The sequence below is a fragment of the Meriones unguiculatus genome, chromosome 1 (genome assembly GCF_030254825.1).
Source record: "Meriones unguiculatus strain TT.TT164.6M chromosome 1, Bangor_MerUng_6.1, whole genome shotgun sequence".
Taxonomy (NCBI): Eukaryota; Metazoa; Chordata; class Mammalia; order Rodentia; family Muridae; genus Meriones; species Meriones unguiculatus.
Genome location: NC_083349.1, coordinates 160384770 through 160400970, shown reverse-complemented (window position 1 = coordinate 160400970; position 16201 = coordinate 160384770). Strand labels below are relative to the sequence as shown.

The following is a 16201-nucleotide window of genomic DNA, read 5'->3' as shown; positions in this document are numbered from 1 at the left end:
AGGATGCTTCTAGCATCCCAGGCCCAGACCCGCAGACCGCCCAGGAGGACGCGGGCCGCGATCGCCTGCTGTTGGTCCGAGCAGGGGCCACACGGCATTCTCTGAGAGCTTTTTTTTGGGGGGGTGGGGGGTGGGGGAAGGGATGGAGAGGCGGAGTGGCGTCGGATCGCGCTGCCCGAGGCCCCGGCCGCACCCGAGAGGCGGGCATTTTCGTCCTCGAGCCCCGTCGACCTTGCGGCAAGCGGGGAGGGGAAGAGGAGGGGGCGCCCCAAGGCCTTCGCGGCCGCCGCCGTGGTCTCTTTGTCTCTCCGCCGGGGCCGTAGCCTCGCGCGGGGCCTTGGGGCTGCGGGGGGAGGTGTGGGAGGGGGGCGCCCCGTCCCCCGGCCGCTGCCTCTGGGTGAGGGGATCTGGGGCTGCAGCAGTACCCCACAGGGCCTGCTGCACGCGCCCTCCCCCGGCCAGGGCTCCGGGCCGCGGGGTGACCTTGAACGCGCTTGCAACTCGCACCGCCCGGCCGGCGCACAGTCGCTTTCAGCAGCCTCGGAGCTGGTCAGCTCCCCAACTCAGGGCCCCGCCCGGTGTGCCACGCCCTGCCGTGCCACGCCCATCCAGGCCCCGCCCAGAGGCCCCCAGGACCTGGCCTCGAGCGAGCCCTCGGACCTCCACCCGGCAGCCCGGGCGTGTCCCGGGGCGGGGCTGGCCAGTGCTCACCGCACCCTGGCTCCACCCCCGCCTCCCTGAGCGACTAGCTCCCCGCGCCGCCGCGCGTCCTTTGTCTGCTCCCCGCGCCCAGCCTACCTTTTCTGCTCTTCCGAGATCTCTTCCCGTGTGTCTCTGAACACAGAGTGTTGTTAGCGGCCTCTTTTTCGAGTCCCGGCTAGCACAGTGGGGGTCGGGAAGCTCAGTAGTCCATCTTGGGTCTCCTCTCTCCTGGGCCCCGGGACCAGCCCACCTGCCTCTAAGAAAGAACCACCTCCCCCATGCCTTCCCAAGGGCTCATCTTGCTGTGTGACCTCAGGTTGGATCCTTACCATCTCTGGGCCTCGAGGTGCTCCTCCAGGTCCGAGGACGGGGAGGTAGCATCCCAGGCCCAGCCTGGGGACTCTCAGAACCTCTACAACAATGTAACACCCCCTGGTTTCCCCCTCATCTGTTGTTCTGCTTGAAAAGAAGGGGAAAAAGAGAAGAGGGTGTGGTAAGAGGTTCCAGCGGGGCCTAGAGGCCCGGAATTCCCATTGGTGGTAGTGAGGACCCTCAAGAAGAGACAGTGTGAGGCTAGCCCGGGAGGAAGTGAGGGGATGGATGGAGACAGGGATGCCCCTGGTAGAAGTAGAAGGAGAGGGCTCAGAAATAGCAGGCTCAGTCTGCACCACGTGGTGGCCCTGACTTGCCGCGCATAGCTAGCTAGCCACTCAATGCCCTATTGTCACCAGTACCCAGGCATCTGTCACTGTGACTGGAGCCCAGAGGCCCAGCTGGAGGCCAACAGGGTGGAGGAGCAAGTGGCTTTAGTTGTGTTTTTGACCAATCCTTACCTCAGCTGTACGTGATTGGGGAGGGTGCCAGTTACAAAGAGGGAGTTGGAGGGGAGGGAGGCAGTGGAAAAGAGAAAGAGTGAGGGCGAAGGAGAAGCCAAGAGTGAGAAACAGACCCACAGGAGGAGCTAGGAGAGGAAGAGAGAGGGTCCGGCTCAGCCAGCCCTGCCTCTCCTGTTTGCTCTCCTTTCCGACTTCCCCCTTTCCTGACTGGGCCAGTCCTCGAGGTTTTTCGGATGCTGTGGTACCGCTGACCCAGGCCACACAGCTACCACTGCTCAGGGCTGGCCGGGTGTGGCTTCTGCCAACCCGATCCCCATTATCGGCTTAGTCGGCTCAGTAGGCTCAGCTGTGAAATAAACGCCAGGCCGTGCCCAGCTCAGCTCAAGCAGGGAGAGAGGGAGAGGTGAGATGAGCAGGCAGGGCAGCACACCCCGTGGAACTAACATCCTGGTACCCCCTAACGTCCTTAAGATGGTGGGCAGAATGGAAGCATGCTGGAAGGTGGCTCATTAAGTCAGGGGTCAAATGTTGGCTTGAAGCTGGCAATAGGGCTCAGTGGGTGCTTGCCATCCACTGGGCCAACCGGAGTTCATCCCTGGAACACACATGGTGAGAGGAAAGAACCAAGAGCCAAAAGTTGTCCTTTGACCCCAGCACAGGTGCAGGAGTGCACAGGAGCACACGCATGTGCACAAACAGGCCTGTTTAGGCTCCATAGCGAACGCTAAGGCCCTTACTGGGAAATGGAGCAAATGGTCTCCACTTGCTGTATAGTTTTGGCAGTCTAAAAACAAGTAGCTGTGTGTGGTGGCACAGCCCCCAGCAGAGGCAGGTGGATCTCTGTTAGGTCTACGCCAGCCTGGTCTTCTTAGTGAGTTCTAGGACAGCCAGGGCTACAGAGTGAGACCCTATCTCAAAACAAACAAAACAAAAACCCAAACTGCACATGCTCAGCGCCTGACACACAGTAGGGCTCCAAACTGGAATGTGAGCCTGAAGACACAGTGCCTAGCATGTGCAGTGTCTTGTGATCCATCCCTATTCCCCCTCCCCCTGGAAAGCAATGCTTGGAGCATGGTAAACAGTAGACACTCAGCATTGCTATCCACTCTTGGATGTTGGTTGTCTTTTTATTCAGTTTTGTTTTTGATTCCACGTCAGGTTTTGAAGTCCTGGGGATTACAGATGTGGCCTACCATGCCAGTCTTGGGTTGCTATTTTTATTTTGTTTTGTGGTGATTTTTGTTTGTTTGTTCATGTTTTTGTAGGTGCTGGGGCTAGAACCCAGGGCTTTGTATATGCTAAGCAAGTGTTCTACTGTAAAATTATACCATCGTGGCTGTTGGTACTGTTATTGGCCTTTTAATTCTGTGACCCCTAGATTTGCATTTTCATTACACTTTTAAATTTGTTTATTTATGTGTGTGAAGGTCAGAGGACAACCTGCAGGGTTTGGCTCTCTCCTTCACCAGGTGGATTTCAGGTCTCAAACTCAAGTCTTCAAGTGTGGAGCCAAGCATCTTTATCTGATGAGCCGTGGGTTCGAGTTTCTGCTCCGCCATTTCACCCAGTGCAATCCCTGTGTGTCCAGTGGAGAAAAGCCCCTCATAATGCTCAGTGTTGAGGGGATTTCTGGAAGTTTCTCATGAAAAAGCTGGGGATAGGGCTCAGTGGTAGAGTGTTTGTCTAGTAAGAATGAGGCCCCGAGTTCAATTTCTACTGCTAAAAAGACAAAATGGTCAGACAAACAAGAACGAGATAGCATCAGGCTCCCAAAACATGGCTATGCTATCGACAGAGAATTAGTATCAAGGAACCTGAATGGAGCTCTTGCAGGGTTCACTGTCTGACAGCGGTGTCCCCGGCCGACATTTCAAATAAACCCAGGGTTGAAGCAATGCAGCCCGTGTTCTTTTCCAGGGTAGATGTGTTCAGAGCGCTGTTACCCCAACACTGCAGGCAGCCACTCTCAGCTGCCGGGAGCTTAGTGTTGATCCTCCGTGATGCCCTTTCCCCCACCCTCTCATACTTCGAAGCCCAGGGCCTTGCACATGGTAGGTAAGCCCTGTGCGCTGACCTACACTCAGGCTGTGTCAACCTTTCTAGAAGACAGAAAGGCAGCTGGGCCTGATGGTGCACAGCTACTTGCGAGGTTGACAGAGTTCAGGAGCCACCCCCAAGGCAGGGTTTGTGGCTCCACTGGGAGAATGCTTCCTGGCATACCACAAAACCTGGAATGGATTCCCAGCTCCACTCAAACTGGGCATGCTCGTACATGCCTGGAAATCCCAGCTTGGGAGGCCAGGTAGAAGGTCAGAAGTTCAAGGTCAGGGACGAGGAGAAGGCTCAGCAAGTCATGGCACTTGCCACCTAGTCTGATGAGCTGAGTTCAATACCTCGGACCCCCAAGGAAAAAGACAGAGACAGCTCTAGCAAGCTGTACGTGGAGTTGGTGGTCCCTGAGGTGGGCTGAGGCGGGAGCTGTGAACCTTAGAAACCTTCTCCCACGTCTCACAGCTAAGCTCATGGTGGACACTGCTAACCGGTCTCACAATGCCTGCCGGAGGCCCTGACCTGGGTATTCGAGTCTCCCTCAGGCTGCTGCACCTGCGATCTGAGTTTTTGCCCTGTGGACGAAGAGCCCCAGAAACTTTGGCAGCATCTCTGAGAACGCAGCTGCGCAGGGCAGGATCAGCATCCTCACCCAGCACATTTTTAAAAATAGATTTATTTACGTATCACGTATACAGTGTTCTGCCTGTGTGTAGGCACCAGATCTCACTATAGATGGTTGTGAGCCACCATGTGGTTGCTGGGACTTGAACTCAGGACCTTTACAAGAGCAGCCACCGGTCTTAACCTCTGAGCCATCTTTTATGTATGTGTGTTCTATCTGCATGTACCCCTGCCTGCAAGAAGAGGGCATCAGACCCCAGTATAGATGGTTGTGAGCCACCATGTGGTTGCTGGGAACTGAACGCATGACCTCTGGAGGAAAAGACAGACCTCTTATCCACTGAGCCATCTCTCCAGCCCCTAAAACACATTATTTTATCAGTGTGTGTGATGGGCCTGCGGGCTATGACATATGTGTGAAGGTCAGAGGACGACTTAGCGGAGTCTGTTTTCTCCATTCACCTTTCCATGAACGCTTGGGTTAAACTCTGCTCCTAAGATCTACATGAATGCCTTTACCCACTGAGCCACCTTGCCACCCCACCAAACATTTGTTAGATATATATATATTTTATATATATATATATATATCTGCTGTGTGTGTTAGCTGTGTTCATGTTTGTGCACACATATGTACTGGGTGGTAGAAAAAGGCCAGAAGAAGGCGTTGGCTCCACTGACACTGGAGATACAGTTGCGAACTTGTCTATTAACTGCTGAGCTGCCTCTCCAGCCCTCGGCCATCAATTTTATGCTGCATGATATGAGATGATATGGGCTTTGTTTTTGGAGAGAAGGCTTCATTTTGTAGTGTTGCCTGGAATCTGGCATGTAGATCAGGCTGGCCTCGAGCTCGCAGGGAATCCCTGCTTCTGCCTGCCTGGTCCTGGCGCTGAAGCCGTGTGCCACTGTGCCTGGCTTCATTTCTATTTTTGTGTATTTACCGGGAGAGGAATTGGGGAGTCTTTGCATGCACACCCACGCGCCTGCCACAGTGCGCATGTGGAGGTCAGAGTTCAGCTTGAAGCCGTTGGTTCTTCTTCTGTGCGGGTCCCAGGAATGGAACTCAGATCTTCAGGCTCATGGGAGGTGCCCTTACCTCAAAATGAAAAAGACTCCCCCGTTTCCTGTATAACCTCACTACACTGAGTGTGGGCCTCTGGCTAGCACGGATGGACGCCACCAGGAGGCTGGATCACTGCGGATTTGCACACCCATCTGGGAACAGCCTGGGCTCTGCTGCCGTTTCAAGTTTCAAAGAGCCTTTGGGGATCGCTGATCTGAGGTGCCTTGTTGGTCCCGGGTTTTCTTTTGTTTGTTTTTTGCCTAGAACTCACTATGTAGACCAGGCTGGCCTCAAACTCAGAGAGATCTGCCCAACTCTGCCTCCTGAGTGCTGGGATTAAAGGCGTACACCACCATGCCCAGCTCATTGTGTGTGTGTGTGTGTGTGTGTGTGTGTGTGTGTGTGTGTGTGTGTGTTTATTTATTTATTTATTTATTTATTTATTTTTGAGACAGGCTCTCTTGTAATCCAGACTGGCCTTGAACTGGTATATGCTCCTGAAAATGACCCTCAACTTCTGAGCCTCCTGCTGTGAATCAGGCATGTCCCATCATCCTCCACTGTCTGGGTTTTGATGCCCAGCTTACTGCCCTTGAGCTGTAGTGGGATCTTCCTGCCTATGCTTCCCCGGTACAAGGCTACAGAAATTGCAGGCGTAAGCTAACACACCAGGGTATTATTACAAAAGTACCCCTCCTCTTTTTCAGCCCTAGGTACTGAAACCATTGCCTCATACGCTGGGCAAACACGGAACCCCAGTCAACTTTGGTAATTTTTAAACTTATACTCTTTCTGTTGAGAGCAAGGTAGATACGCATTGTTAGTATACCAAAGTTGTATTTTATTATGCTGAGGGTCATCACACAAAGTCCCTAAACCCCTAACTGCGTCCTAAGCCTTTCTCCCCGAGGCTGCTCAGCTGTGCAATGTTACATAAGACTGGTAAGACATATCTTAAACCTTCGGGTCAGGTCTGGTCTCTACCGGAAGTCTCTGATTGGAGGGTCAGGCTCCTGGAGGAGACTCTCTAACCCACAGGACAGATCATGGCGGTGTCTCTCCAGATGTGTGAGCAGAGCACTGCTCTGAGTCTCTGTGTTATACACTATGCAGTGGTCCTCATGGGGTTCTAGGACTGTGTCTGGTTATCTTGAGGGAGTGATGTCACTGGGTCCTGGCTATCAGGTGCCATCTTGAGGGTAGTGGGGTTCCTTACTCATCTGTTTTCACATGTCTAAAAGGCATTTTTTTTTTTTTAACTAGGCTCACTATGTTCTCTCTTTCATTTATTTGTTACATTTATTTAGCATGGGTGTTCATTAGTATGAGTATGAGTGCAGAAGTCAAAGGACAACTTCCAGGAACCGGTTCTCTCCTGTTGTATGGGCCCTGGGAGTTGAACTCAGGTCATCAGGCCTGGCAGTCAGCACGGTGGCCTGCTGAACCATCCAGCGGCCTCCTCTCTCTCTCTCCCCCACAGTGTGGAAGAGCTGCAGGCTGTGCTGGTTACTTACAGAGTGGCAGACGCTGCAATAGACCCCAGCACTTTTCCAGCCAAACTGAGACCTGGCTTTTCAAGGTCCTTAGCACAGCCCAACCTTCAGGGTCCTTACCAGCTGCTTTGGTTTTGTTTTCTCTTTTCTTTTTATGTGTGTGGGTGTTTCTGCATCATATAAGTGTGGTCCCTGGAGGCCTGAAGGTGTCAGATCCTGGAGTTAACGGATGGTTGTGAGACACCTTGTGGGTGCTAGGAATCAAACCTAGGTCCTATGGAAGGGCAGCCGGTGCCCTTAACTGCTGAGCCATCTCTCCAGCTGCTTTGATATTGCTGCAAGGTAAAACAGAGCCTGTTAATTCAAAAGCCTCAAGAATACGTTCAGCCGGGCGTGGTGGCGCACGCTTTTAAACCCAGCACCTGGGAGGCAGAGGCAGACCGAGCTCTGCGATCGAGGCCAGCCTGGTCTACAAATCTACAAATTGAGTTCAGAATAGCCAAGATTCCACAGAGAAACCCTGTCTTGGGGAAGAAGAAAAAATAAATAAAAAGAAAGAAAGAATAAGAATATATTCAAAGCCTCAAAGCCTTTAGTGACTGTCATCTCTCATGGAGAATACTAACTTGTTCTTCAGTGGAGAGAGGCCTGCATTTGAGGTCTAGTGCCAGCCAATGCTCTGTGACTCAGCAAGTTCCTTACCGTCTAAGCGTATCAACTTGCCGGCGGTGGGATGGCCACAGGAGCTACGGAGCTGGCACAGCATAAAACCATAGCCCTACTCAAAACTGGGGTTCTACCTGCCATGTTGGCACACCATTAATCGGAGGTAGAGGCAGCTGGATCTTTGTGAGTTCAAGGGCAATTTGGTTTACGTTTTGAGATCCTGCCTCCAAATAAACATGAGATGGGGGGGGGGCAGGCACATTCTGTGAATGATTGTGTGTTTCTACCGTGTGAGTTTTCTAGACAGCAGCATCCTGTCAAAAGCTTGGACACTCCTGTTAAGTGTGTAAGTAAGCTGTGTTCCCTCCTGAATATGTGTAAAAAGCGCTGAGTAGAGGGGGTGGGGCTCGGGGTACAGCACTTGCCTGGCAGTGCAAAGCTCTGGGTTCAATTCCCAGATCCCAATGAACATAAAAAAAAAAAATCACCAAACAAATACAGTTACAATATGCACGGCCGGGCTGAACAGATGGCTCAGCGGGTGCTCGCTGCCAAGGCTGCCAACCTGAGTTCTAGCCCCGGGACCCACGTGGTGGAAGGAGAGAACCAATTCTAACAAGTTGTCTTCTGACCATCGTACAGGTTAGGGCGTGGGCGCACCCACACAAACATTATTACAAATAAGCATAAGTAAACAAATAAATGTAGTTAAAAGCATGTTTGAGATAGGCTCTTATTATTAACCCTGGCTGCCTTGGAACTCCATGAGTTGACAATTAGTAGCATTAATGTATTAACTATAAAAATCATTTAGTATGCTTAAGCATGGTGTTCCGGGCTTAGAATCACAGCAGAAGGGGGACTGAAGCAGGAGGATCACAAGTTCTAGGCCAGCACAGTTGTTACCCCAATACTCAGGAGATGGAGGCAGCAGCATCAAGAGTTCAAGGTCATCTGCTCCACACTGAGCTCCAGGTCAGTCTAGGGTACTTGAACCCTTATTTAAAGAACAGAAAAAAAAAAAAAAATCTAAGTGTGGTGGGCCAAACTTTTTGTTTTGTTTTTGGTTTTGGTTTTTCAAGACAGGATTTCTCTGTGTAACCCTGGCTGTCCTGGGACTCTCTGTAACAAATCAGGAATCTGCCCCTCTGCCACCCAAATGCTGAGTTAAAGGCTCTCCATGCCCACCCAGCTTGTCACATACCTTTAATCCTACTGTTTGGGAGGTGGAAGGTTGGAAACCAGCCTGGTCTACACAGAGTTTCAAACTGATCTCGGATCAGGTATACACAGAGAGACCCTGTCTGGAAAAGAGAAAGACAGAGAGAGGTGAGGTGCCTGAGAGGTGGCTCAGAAGTTAAAAGCAGTCACTGCGCTTGGTTCCTGGCACCCATGTCTCACACCTGCCAGTTCCAGGAGATCTGATGCCAGTGACCCCTGCTGGCATCTGCACTCACACACCCACACACGCATAAATAAAAAGAATAAAAATAAGGCTAAACAGAATAAAAATAAATGTGTTAGTTCCATGCTATCTAGGGCTCCAGAGCAAAGCTCTGTCTCAAAAAGCCACCTTTCCCCCAAAAGTTACTTCAATTGATACAGAAAACAATTCAATAAAATTCAAAATCATTCTTTAAAAACTTGGCTCTTTACAAACTATGTTCTCATAGTTATGATCCCAGTTACTTGGGAATTTTGGAGTTTGCAAGTTTGAGGACAGCTTAGCAAGACCCACAACAAAAGCTGGGGGAAGACTGGGACACAGCTCAGTTGGTCGAGTGCCCGCCTAGTGCGCGGTGGTGTCTGCCCCAAATCCCAGCACTCAGAGGTTCGGGAGTTTGAGGTCATCCTGGGCTACTTTGAGCTACATGAGACTGGAACAGAAAATGAAATGGCTAAAGAAACAGCACAGTGTGGTACAGTCATCTGGCATGAGTGAGACTCCGGTTCAACCCCTGCTGGAAGGACAGATACAGGACAAATGAAGGCAGTGCTTTTTTTAAGTGCTGGGGATCAAACAGGAAGCCCTGCTCACACTGGACAAACACTGCACTCCTGAGTTACGGCTCCAGCCCCCAAAGAAAATTTTCTGGGTCATGGGACAACTTTAGGACTTGATTTTCTTCTTCCAGTGTGGGATCTGTGGATCACACTCAGGTTGTCAGGGTTTTGAGGCAAGTGCCTTTACCTGCTGACCCACTTTCTTTTCTTTCTTTCTTTTTTCTTTTTTTGTGGGAGCTCATGTAGCCCAAGTTGGCCTTTTAGGGGAGAATTGTATTGAACCTTCAGCCTCTGCCCCTCAAGTGCTTTTGGGCTTGTGTGTGCTGCCACCACACCCACCTCCAACTTCCATACAAAATAATCTTTTGTTGTTTGTTTTTTTTCTAGAGAGATTTCTCTGTGTAGCCCTGGTTGTGCTGGAACTCACTCTGTAGACCAGGCTGGCCTTGAACTCACAGAGCTCTGCCTGCCTCTGCCTCTCCAGTGCTGGGTTCAAAGATGTGTGCCACCACCCCACTTCATACTAAATAACTTTTTTTTTTTTAAGATTTATTTATCATGTATGCAGTGTTCTGCCTGCATGTACACCTGCACTCCAGAAGAGGGCATCAGATCTCATCATAGATGGTTGTGAGCCACCATGTGGTTGCTGGGAACTGAACTCAGGACCCTTGGAAGAACAGCTGGTGCCCTTAACCTCTGAGCCTGTATCTCTGTGTAGTCCTGGCTATTTTGGACTCACTCTGTAGACCAGGCTGGCCTCAGCTTACAGAGATCTGCCTGCCTCTGCCTACCCAAGTGCTGGGATCACAGGCATATACCACCGCACCAGCCAAATTTTTTATCTATTTTGTACTTATGTGTATGTATGTGCCTGTGCAAATGTATGTATTCCCAAATGTGCGGGAGCCCATAGACGCCAAAAGAGGGTGTTTGATAGACCTGCAGCTGTCTGTGAGTGGGGACTGGGAATTGAACCTGGGTATCCGTGGAGCAGCCACTCTTCTCAAGCACTGAGCCATCACGCCAGCTCTCTGTTTGTAGCTATTTGATACAGGTCTGACTGTGCAGCTCAAATTGGCCTTGAATTCATGGGTCCTCCTGCCTCGGTGTCCGAGGTGTTGAAATTACACGTATATAAATGCCATCAGGCCCAGCTTCGCCAGAGTCTCACTGTGTACCCCTGGCATCCAGAATGGCACTGAACTCACAGAGATCTACTGGCCTCTGCCTTCCCAATGCTGGGATTAAAGGTGTAGGCCACCAAGCCAGAAGGTGGTTCAAGGCTAGCCTGGTCTACAGAGTGAGTTCCAGGATAAACAGGGCTACACAGGGAAACCCTATCTCAAAACAAAACAAAACAACAAACAAACAAAAAATGTGTGCACCTCCACACCCCAAATAGCTTTTTTGTTTTAAGTATTTCTTTAAGACCAGGAATAAATACCCTTCCAATGAGCTCCCCATCTCCACAAAGAAGTGACGGATAGTTTAGAAATTAGAAAAATAAAACTGTTATTCTTTGCAGATGTTTTGTCTTACAAAAAAGAAAAAGAAGAAGTAGAATAAAAGAAATTCAAACCAAAACAACTCATGGAGAAATTGTGGGAGCAAATAGCTAATAGGAAAATTATGCAGGAAGGAAAAACGTTAATACAGTTGAGACTGGGATTACCTCTGGTGAGAAAAGAAAAATAAATTACATTAGAAAAGGGATTGGTTGTAGCTTTAAAGCTACCAAATTTGTTACTTGTCACATTTCTAGTTTTTGTTTGATGTGTGTGTGTGTGGTTTTTTGAGACAGGGTTTCTCTATGTTAACAAGCCCTGGCTATCCTGGAACTCACTCTGTAGACCAGGCTGGCCTCGAAACTCACAGAGATCCACCTGCCTCGGCTTCCTGAGTGCTGTGATTAAAGGCGTGTACCACCATGTCTCGCTGTTTTGGGGGTTTTTGTTTTGTTTTGTTCTCTCTCTCTTTGTGCAGCTCTGGAAGCTGATATGTAGTCTAGGTTAGCCCCCCAAGTGCTGGGATTAAAAGTGGGCTCCACCACATAAGCTGTCACTATGTTTCTGTTTGTGAAGAGAAATGTTCCTTTCTTATTCTGAAAATTCCAGGTTGATTTTAGGTGCCTGCTTGTTTATATGAAGTAACTGCCTATTTTCTCTTATACTTGAAGCTTAATGCTTATTAAGAAAAGGGGGGGGCGCCCGAGAGATGGTTCAGCAGTTAAGACCACCAGCTACTCTTCCAGAGGACCTGGGTTCAAGTCCCAGCATCCACATGGCATCTCACCACTGGAAACTCCAGTTCCAGGGGATCTGACACCCTCACACAGGCATACGTGCAGGCACAACACCAGTGCACAAGAGAGAGAGAGAGAGAGAGAGAGAGAGAGAGAGAGAGAGAGAAAGAGGGACTGATGAGCTGATCCAGCAGTTAAAGGGGCTTGCTGCCAAAGCTGAGTTTGATCCCTGGTTCCCATGTGGTGAAAAGAGGGAACAGGTGTTGCCAAGTTGTCTCCTGACCTCCAGATGTGTGTCATGGCACATGAAATACGTACACGATAGATAGACAGACAGACACAGATTTAAAGACTCGATTTTTTTTTTTAATGAGCTTTGGGGTGTTTAGTCTTTATTAGGGCCTCACTGTGCAGCATGTCCTCAGAGCTGCTGCCACAGTCAGTCCTGTCTCAGCCTCCCCAGCACTAGCATGCCAGGCATGTGCTACCATGGAGGGCTAAAAAAGACATTTTCTGCCCCTCCAGGAGGCCGCCACACCACCCCTGGTAGCATGTGCTGACCCCCTACTCTGAAGGGTAGGAAAACAAAGAAGAAACTGCTGTGTTAAAAAAAAAAAGTCCAGGTGCGTGTGACAGACTTTTTGAACAAAGATCTGCAGAGGCCTGGGTGTGGCTCAGTGAGACGCCTGCTCGTCTAGACCCAGCTTTCACCCAGCGCCCACTCTCCCCTAAAAGAACCAAGGGTCAGTCTCTAAGATTTTATTAATGGGGTATGTGTGTACACAAATGAGTGCAGTGCCTCTAGAGGCCAGAAGAGGGCATCAGATCAGCTGAAGCTGGAGCTATCCATGGCGGAGAGGGTCCCGACAGTCTCTGGTCCCCTGCAAGAACTCAAACTCTCTTATCTGTTGAGCTTCGCTCTCCAGTCCCAAACAACCCACTCCTGAGAGAAGCGGCCAGGCTCCCTGGAGAGCACCGATCCCTTCCAAGGGAAGCGCTCCCTGCCAGTGACCTAATTACTTCTCACTAGGCCCCATTTCTTAAAGGTTCTAGGACTGTTCAGCCTGGCCACACTAGGACCAGACTACAGCTTACCACGTCTGTTTGTGGGCCAGGCACTGGACACGGGTCTTCAGTCCTCTGAGGCAAGCGACCCACCGCGGTGGCGTAGCCCCTGCCCATACACTGAGTTTTGGTTAGCTTTTAAGACAGGGTCTGGTGTGTGGTAGCAAACTCATAATCCCAGCACCTGGGTGGCAGAGGCAGGAAAATCAGGAGTTCAAAGCTACCTTGGCTGCACAGCAAGTTTTGAGACCAGCCTGGGTTACATGAAACCATGTCAAAAAACAAAACAAAACAAAACAAAACAAAAAACCTAAGGTCTCACTGAGTCCAGGCCTCCTGGACTATCTCACAGGCATGTGAGATACTTATAAAGTGTTTACATTAGCCATGTAAAGCATTTGCTTTTTTTTTTTTTTATTTTTTTATTTTTTTTTTAAAGCATTTGCTTTTTTTAATTAAAAATGCATCACATTTTAATTTGCTTTGTGTACCTGTGCCGTGCGCTCCTATCAGGGTCCACTCGTGACGGTCACAGGACAACTTTCCATAGTCAGTCCTCTACTTCCACCCCTTCCTGGATTCTGGAGACTCAGGTCTTCAGGCTTGCATGACAGCATCTTTACCTACTGAGCTGTCTCTCCAGCCCCAAGAATAGTTAAACAGAAGAGGACGGATACAGCCAGGCATGGTGGCTCGCCTATAATCCTAGAACTCGGGAAGCAGGGGCAGGTGGATCTCTGTGAGTTCAAGCCCAGCCTGGTCTACAGAGCCAGGAGACCTCCAAATCAGAGACCAAGAAACAAAGAAAGCCCCCTGGAAACCGTTATCCCCTCCTTAGACTAAGTTCGGATGAGGCATGTCTAACCCACCCCGAACCCGCCTTTCCTGCTAGCCCACTGGTGGGGACTGGGCGGTGAGCGGGTGCGACCTGTTCTCTCCAGCAGATACTGGGGGCCATGGAGTCTCAGGTTGGGGGGGGGCCGGCCGGCCCGGCCCTGCCCAACGGGCCACTCCTTGGGACAAACGGAGCCACTGATGACAGCAAGACCAACCTCATCGTCAACTACCTACCCCAGAACATGACACAGGACGAGTTCAAGAGTCTCTTCGGCAGCATCGGGGACATCGAGTCCTGCAAGTTGGTTCGGGATAAGATTACAGGTGTGGCTCTGTGTGTGTGTGGCCCCGGGGGGGGGGGCAAGCGGGGAGGAAGTGTGACCTTGGTGGGGTACCTCAGAGTGAAAGGAGCCAAGTAGCTCTCTGGAAGCACACTCTGGTGAGGAGGGGGAATGAGAGCGGGGAGCTGTCCAGTGGCAGGGTTTGTTGGGGACACTGGGCAGATGAGGAAGTCACTCTTCTGGTCCTCCCACAGGGCAGAGCCTGGGCTATGGGTTTGTGAACTATTCTGACCCCAATGACGCAGACAAAGCCATCAACACCCTCAACGGCCTCAAACTGCAGACAAAGACCATCAAGGTGAGTGTTGCCACATCCGCCCCATCTGCTGTCCCTGTGGCCCCGCCCCCCCCCGCCATCATCCCCTCTGCTCCGGAAGCTTCCCTTCTCTCTCCTCCCTGTTGTCTCCTGGCTTTAGTTCTCTGAAATGTTATTTTATTTTCTTGTTTCCTCATCTATCAGCGTGAGAGGTCGTTGTGTATTTTATTATTCTGTGTGCATGTGTGCATGGGCACACATGTGCCACTGTGTGTGCAGATTAGAGCAAACTTGCGGGAATCCGTTTTTCTCCTTTCACACGTGGGTGCCAGGGATCACAATCAGATGGTGTGCCTTGGCACCGAGTGCTTTTCCCCGCTGGGCCTTCCTTCCCTTCTTGCTGGAGAATATACTATCAACAGTAAGTCATAAGTTCCTTGGAAGACTCAGGGAATCTGGCAGGCCGGGGAGGCAGGACAGAGTGCCCAGGAACCCATGGGCAGACCCCCTCCATGTCTTTGTCCTGGAACAGAGGGGGTGGGGCCCATCTGCCATCTGGAATCTAATTAGGAACTGGGGAGGGGGTGGGATGGGACGGCCCCTCCCCCACCTTTGCGCATCACCCCTCCCCCGTGGCCTCCCTCCTCAACAGCTGCAGCTGGGACCATGTGAGCCCAAGTTCCCTTGGGAGGAATCACCATGGAAACCCCCCTCTCTAACTTGGCCTGGGGGTGTTTGGGCTCCTCCCTTCAAATCTGCTCTAGGACCCCTGGGGAGGCCAGGCTGAGGGTGCCCATCTGGCCCCCAATTTATCATGGGAACAGAAGCATAGGAATCTTTTTCTCTCCCCAGTGTGTGTGTTTGTGTGTGTGTATATGGGGGTGAGGGGGTACCCGTGGATGAGCCTTTCTGTGGTCAGCCTGATCCCGAAGCCCCAGGGGTATGAGGGTGGACCCTAGTGACTGTAAGTGAATCTTCTGGTTTGTGTAAGTCAGCGATCATGAAGTGGTTGTGGGACACAGCGTCTGTGCAAATGACTGTTGTCAGATGGGTCTGGACAATTAAGGTTTAAGATAGAGGGCTGGGCATCCGGCCCAGTGGTGCAGTGCCTGCCTGGCCTGTGGAGGCTCTGACTTCCATCTCCAGCATGGAAATAAATGAATGATTGGAGTGGGGTCTGGGGAGATGGCTCAGTTGTCTGATTGCTTTGAAGACCTGAGTATGATTCCCAGCACCCAAAGCCAGGTGTGTAAAGCCAAGCATAGCGGCACATAACTTTAATCCCAGGATTTAGGAGGCAGAGGCAGGCAGATCTTTGTGGACTGGGGCCAGCCTGGTCTACATAACAAGTTCTGGGTCACCCAGAGCTGTGTACTGAGACCCTGTGGGGGAAGGGGCAGATTCGATGGCCTTTGCCTTTGCCTGTGACCCCAGTGTTGACAGTGAAGCAGGTAGACCCCTGGCACTCTGTCTCATAGCGGACAGCCACTGATGACTCTGAACGGTGAACTCTGGCCCTCCCAGGTGCACATTCTCATGCACAAGCTTTCAGGACTGGGGCTCCGTTTCTGCAAGTAGCATTTACCCAGCATGCCCAAAGCCCTGGCTTGGCTATCCAGCACCTCATACATACCCTGGACTTGGGGGCACAAGCCTGGGATCCCAGCATTCTGCCTGTGGCAGCAAGAGGATCAGAAGTTCGGGATCACCCTTGGTTTCATAGCAAGTTCGAGGCCAGCTTGGGCTATATGAGACCCTGTCTCAAAAAACAAACAGCAACAACAGGCAAAATGACTGTGAGTGTGCAGGACCTGGTGTTACCGGGACACTAGAATTCACGTTGTGTTGCGGCTTCCAGGATGCACCAGGGCACATGTTTGTTGCAACAAGATATTCGTGTAGCTTGATGTGGTTGCATGTGTGACCTGTGCTGGGTTTGGGGGCCCAGTGTGCTATGGGGTTAGCGCACAGTACTTTCTTACGGTAGCCCTGGAGGACCCCGTATTGAACATGA

The 16201-nt window shown here is 51.1% G+C and overlaps 1 protein-coding gene across 3 annotated transcripts in view; it reads left to right on the top strand.

Moving 5' to 3' along the window:
• The window catches only part of Elavl3 (ELAV like RNA binding protein 3), a 34044-nt gene that overhangs the window by 957 nt on the left and 16886 nt on the right, over positions 1–16201 (top strand). For 2 of the 3 annotated variants that reach the window (XM_021643805.2, XM_021643808.2), the window contains exons 2-3: positions 13695–13914; positions 14126–14229. In XM_021643805.2, the coding sequence (XP_021499480.2) occupies positions 13695–13914; positions 14126–14229 (324 nt within the window). The remainder of the gene's footprint in view (positions 1–13694; positions 13915–14125; positions 14230–16201) is intronic. The other variant, XM_021643807.2, reaches the window with a different exon arrangement.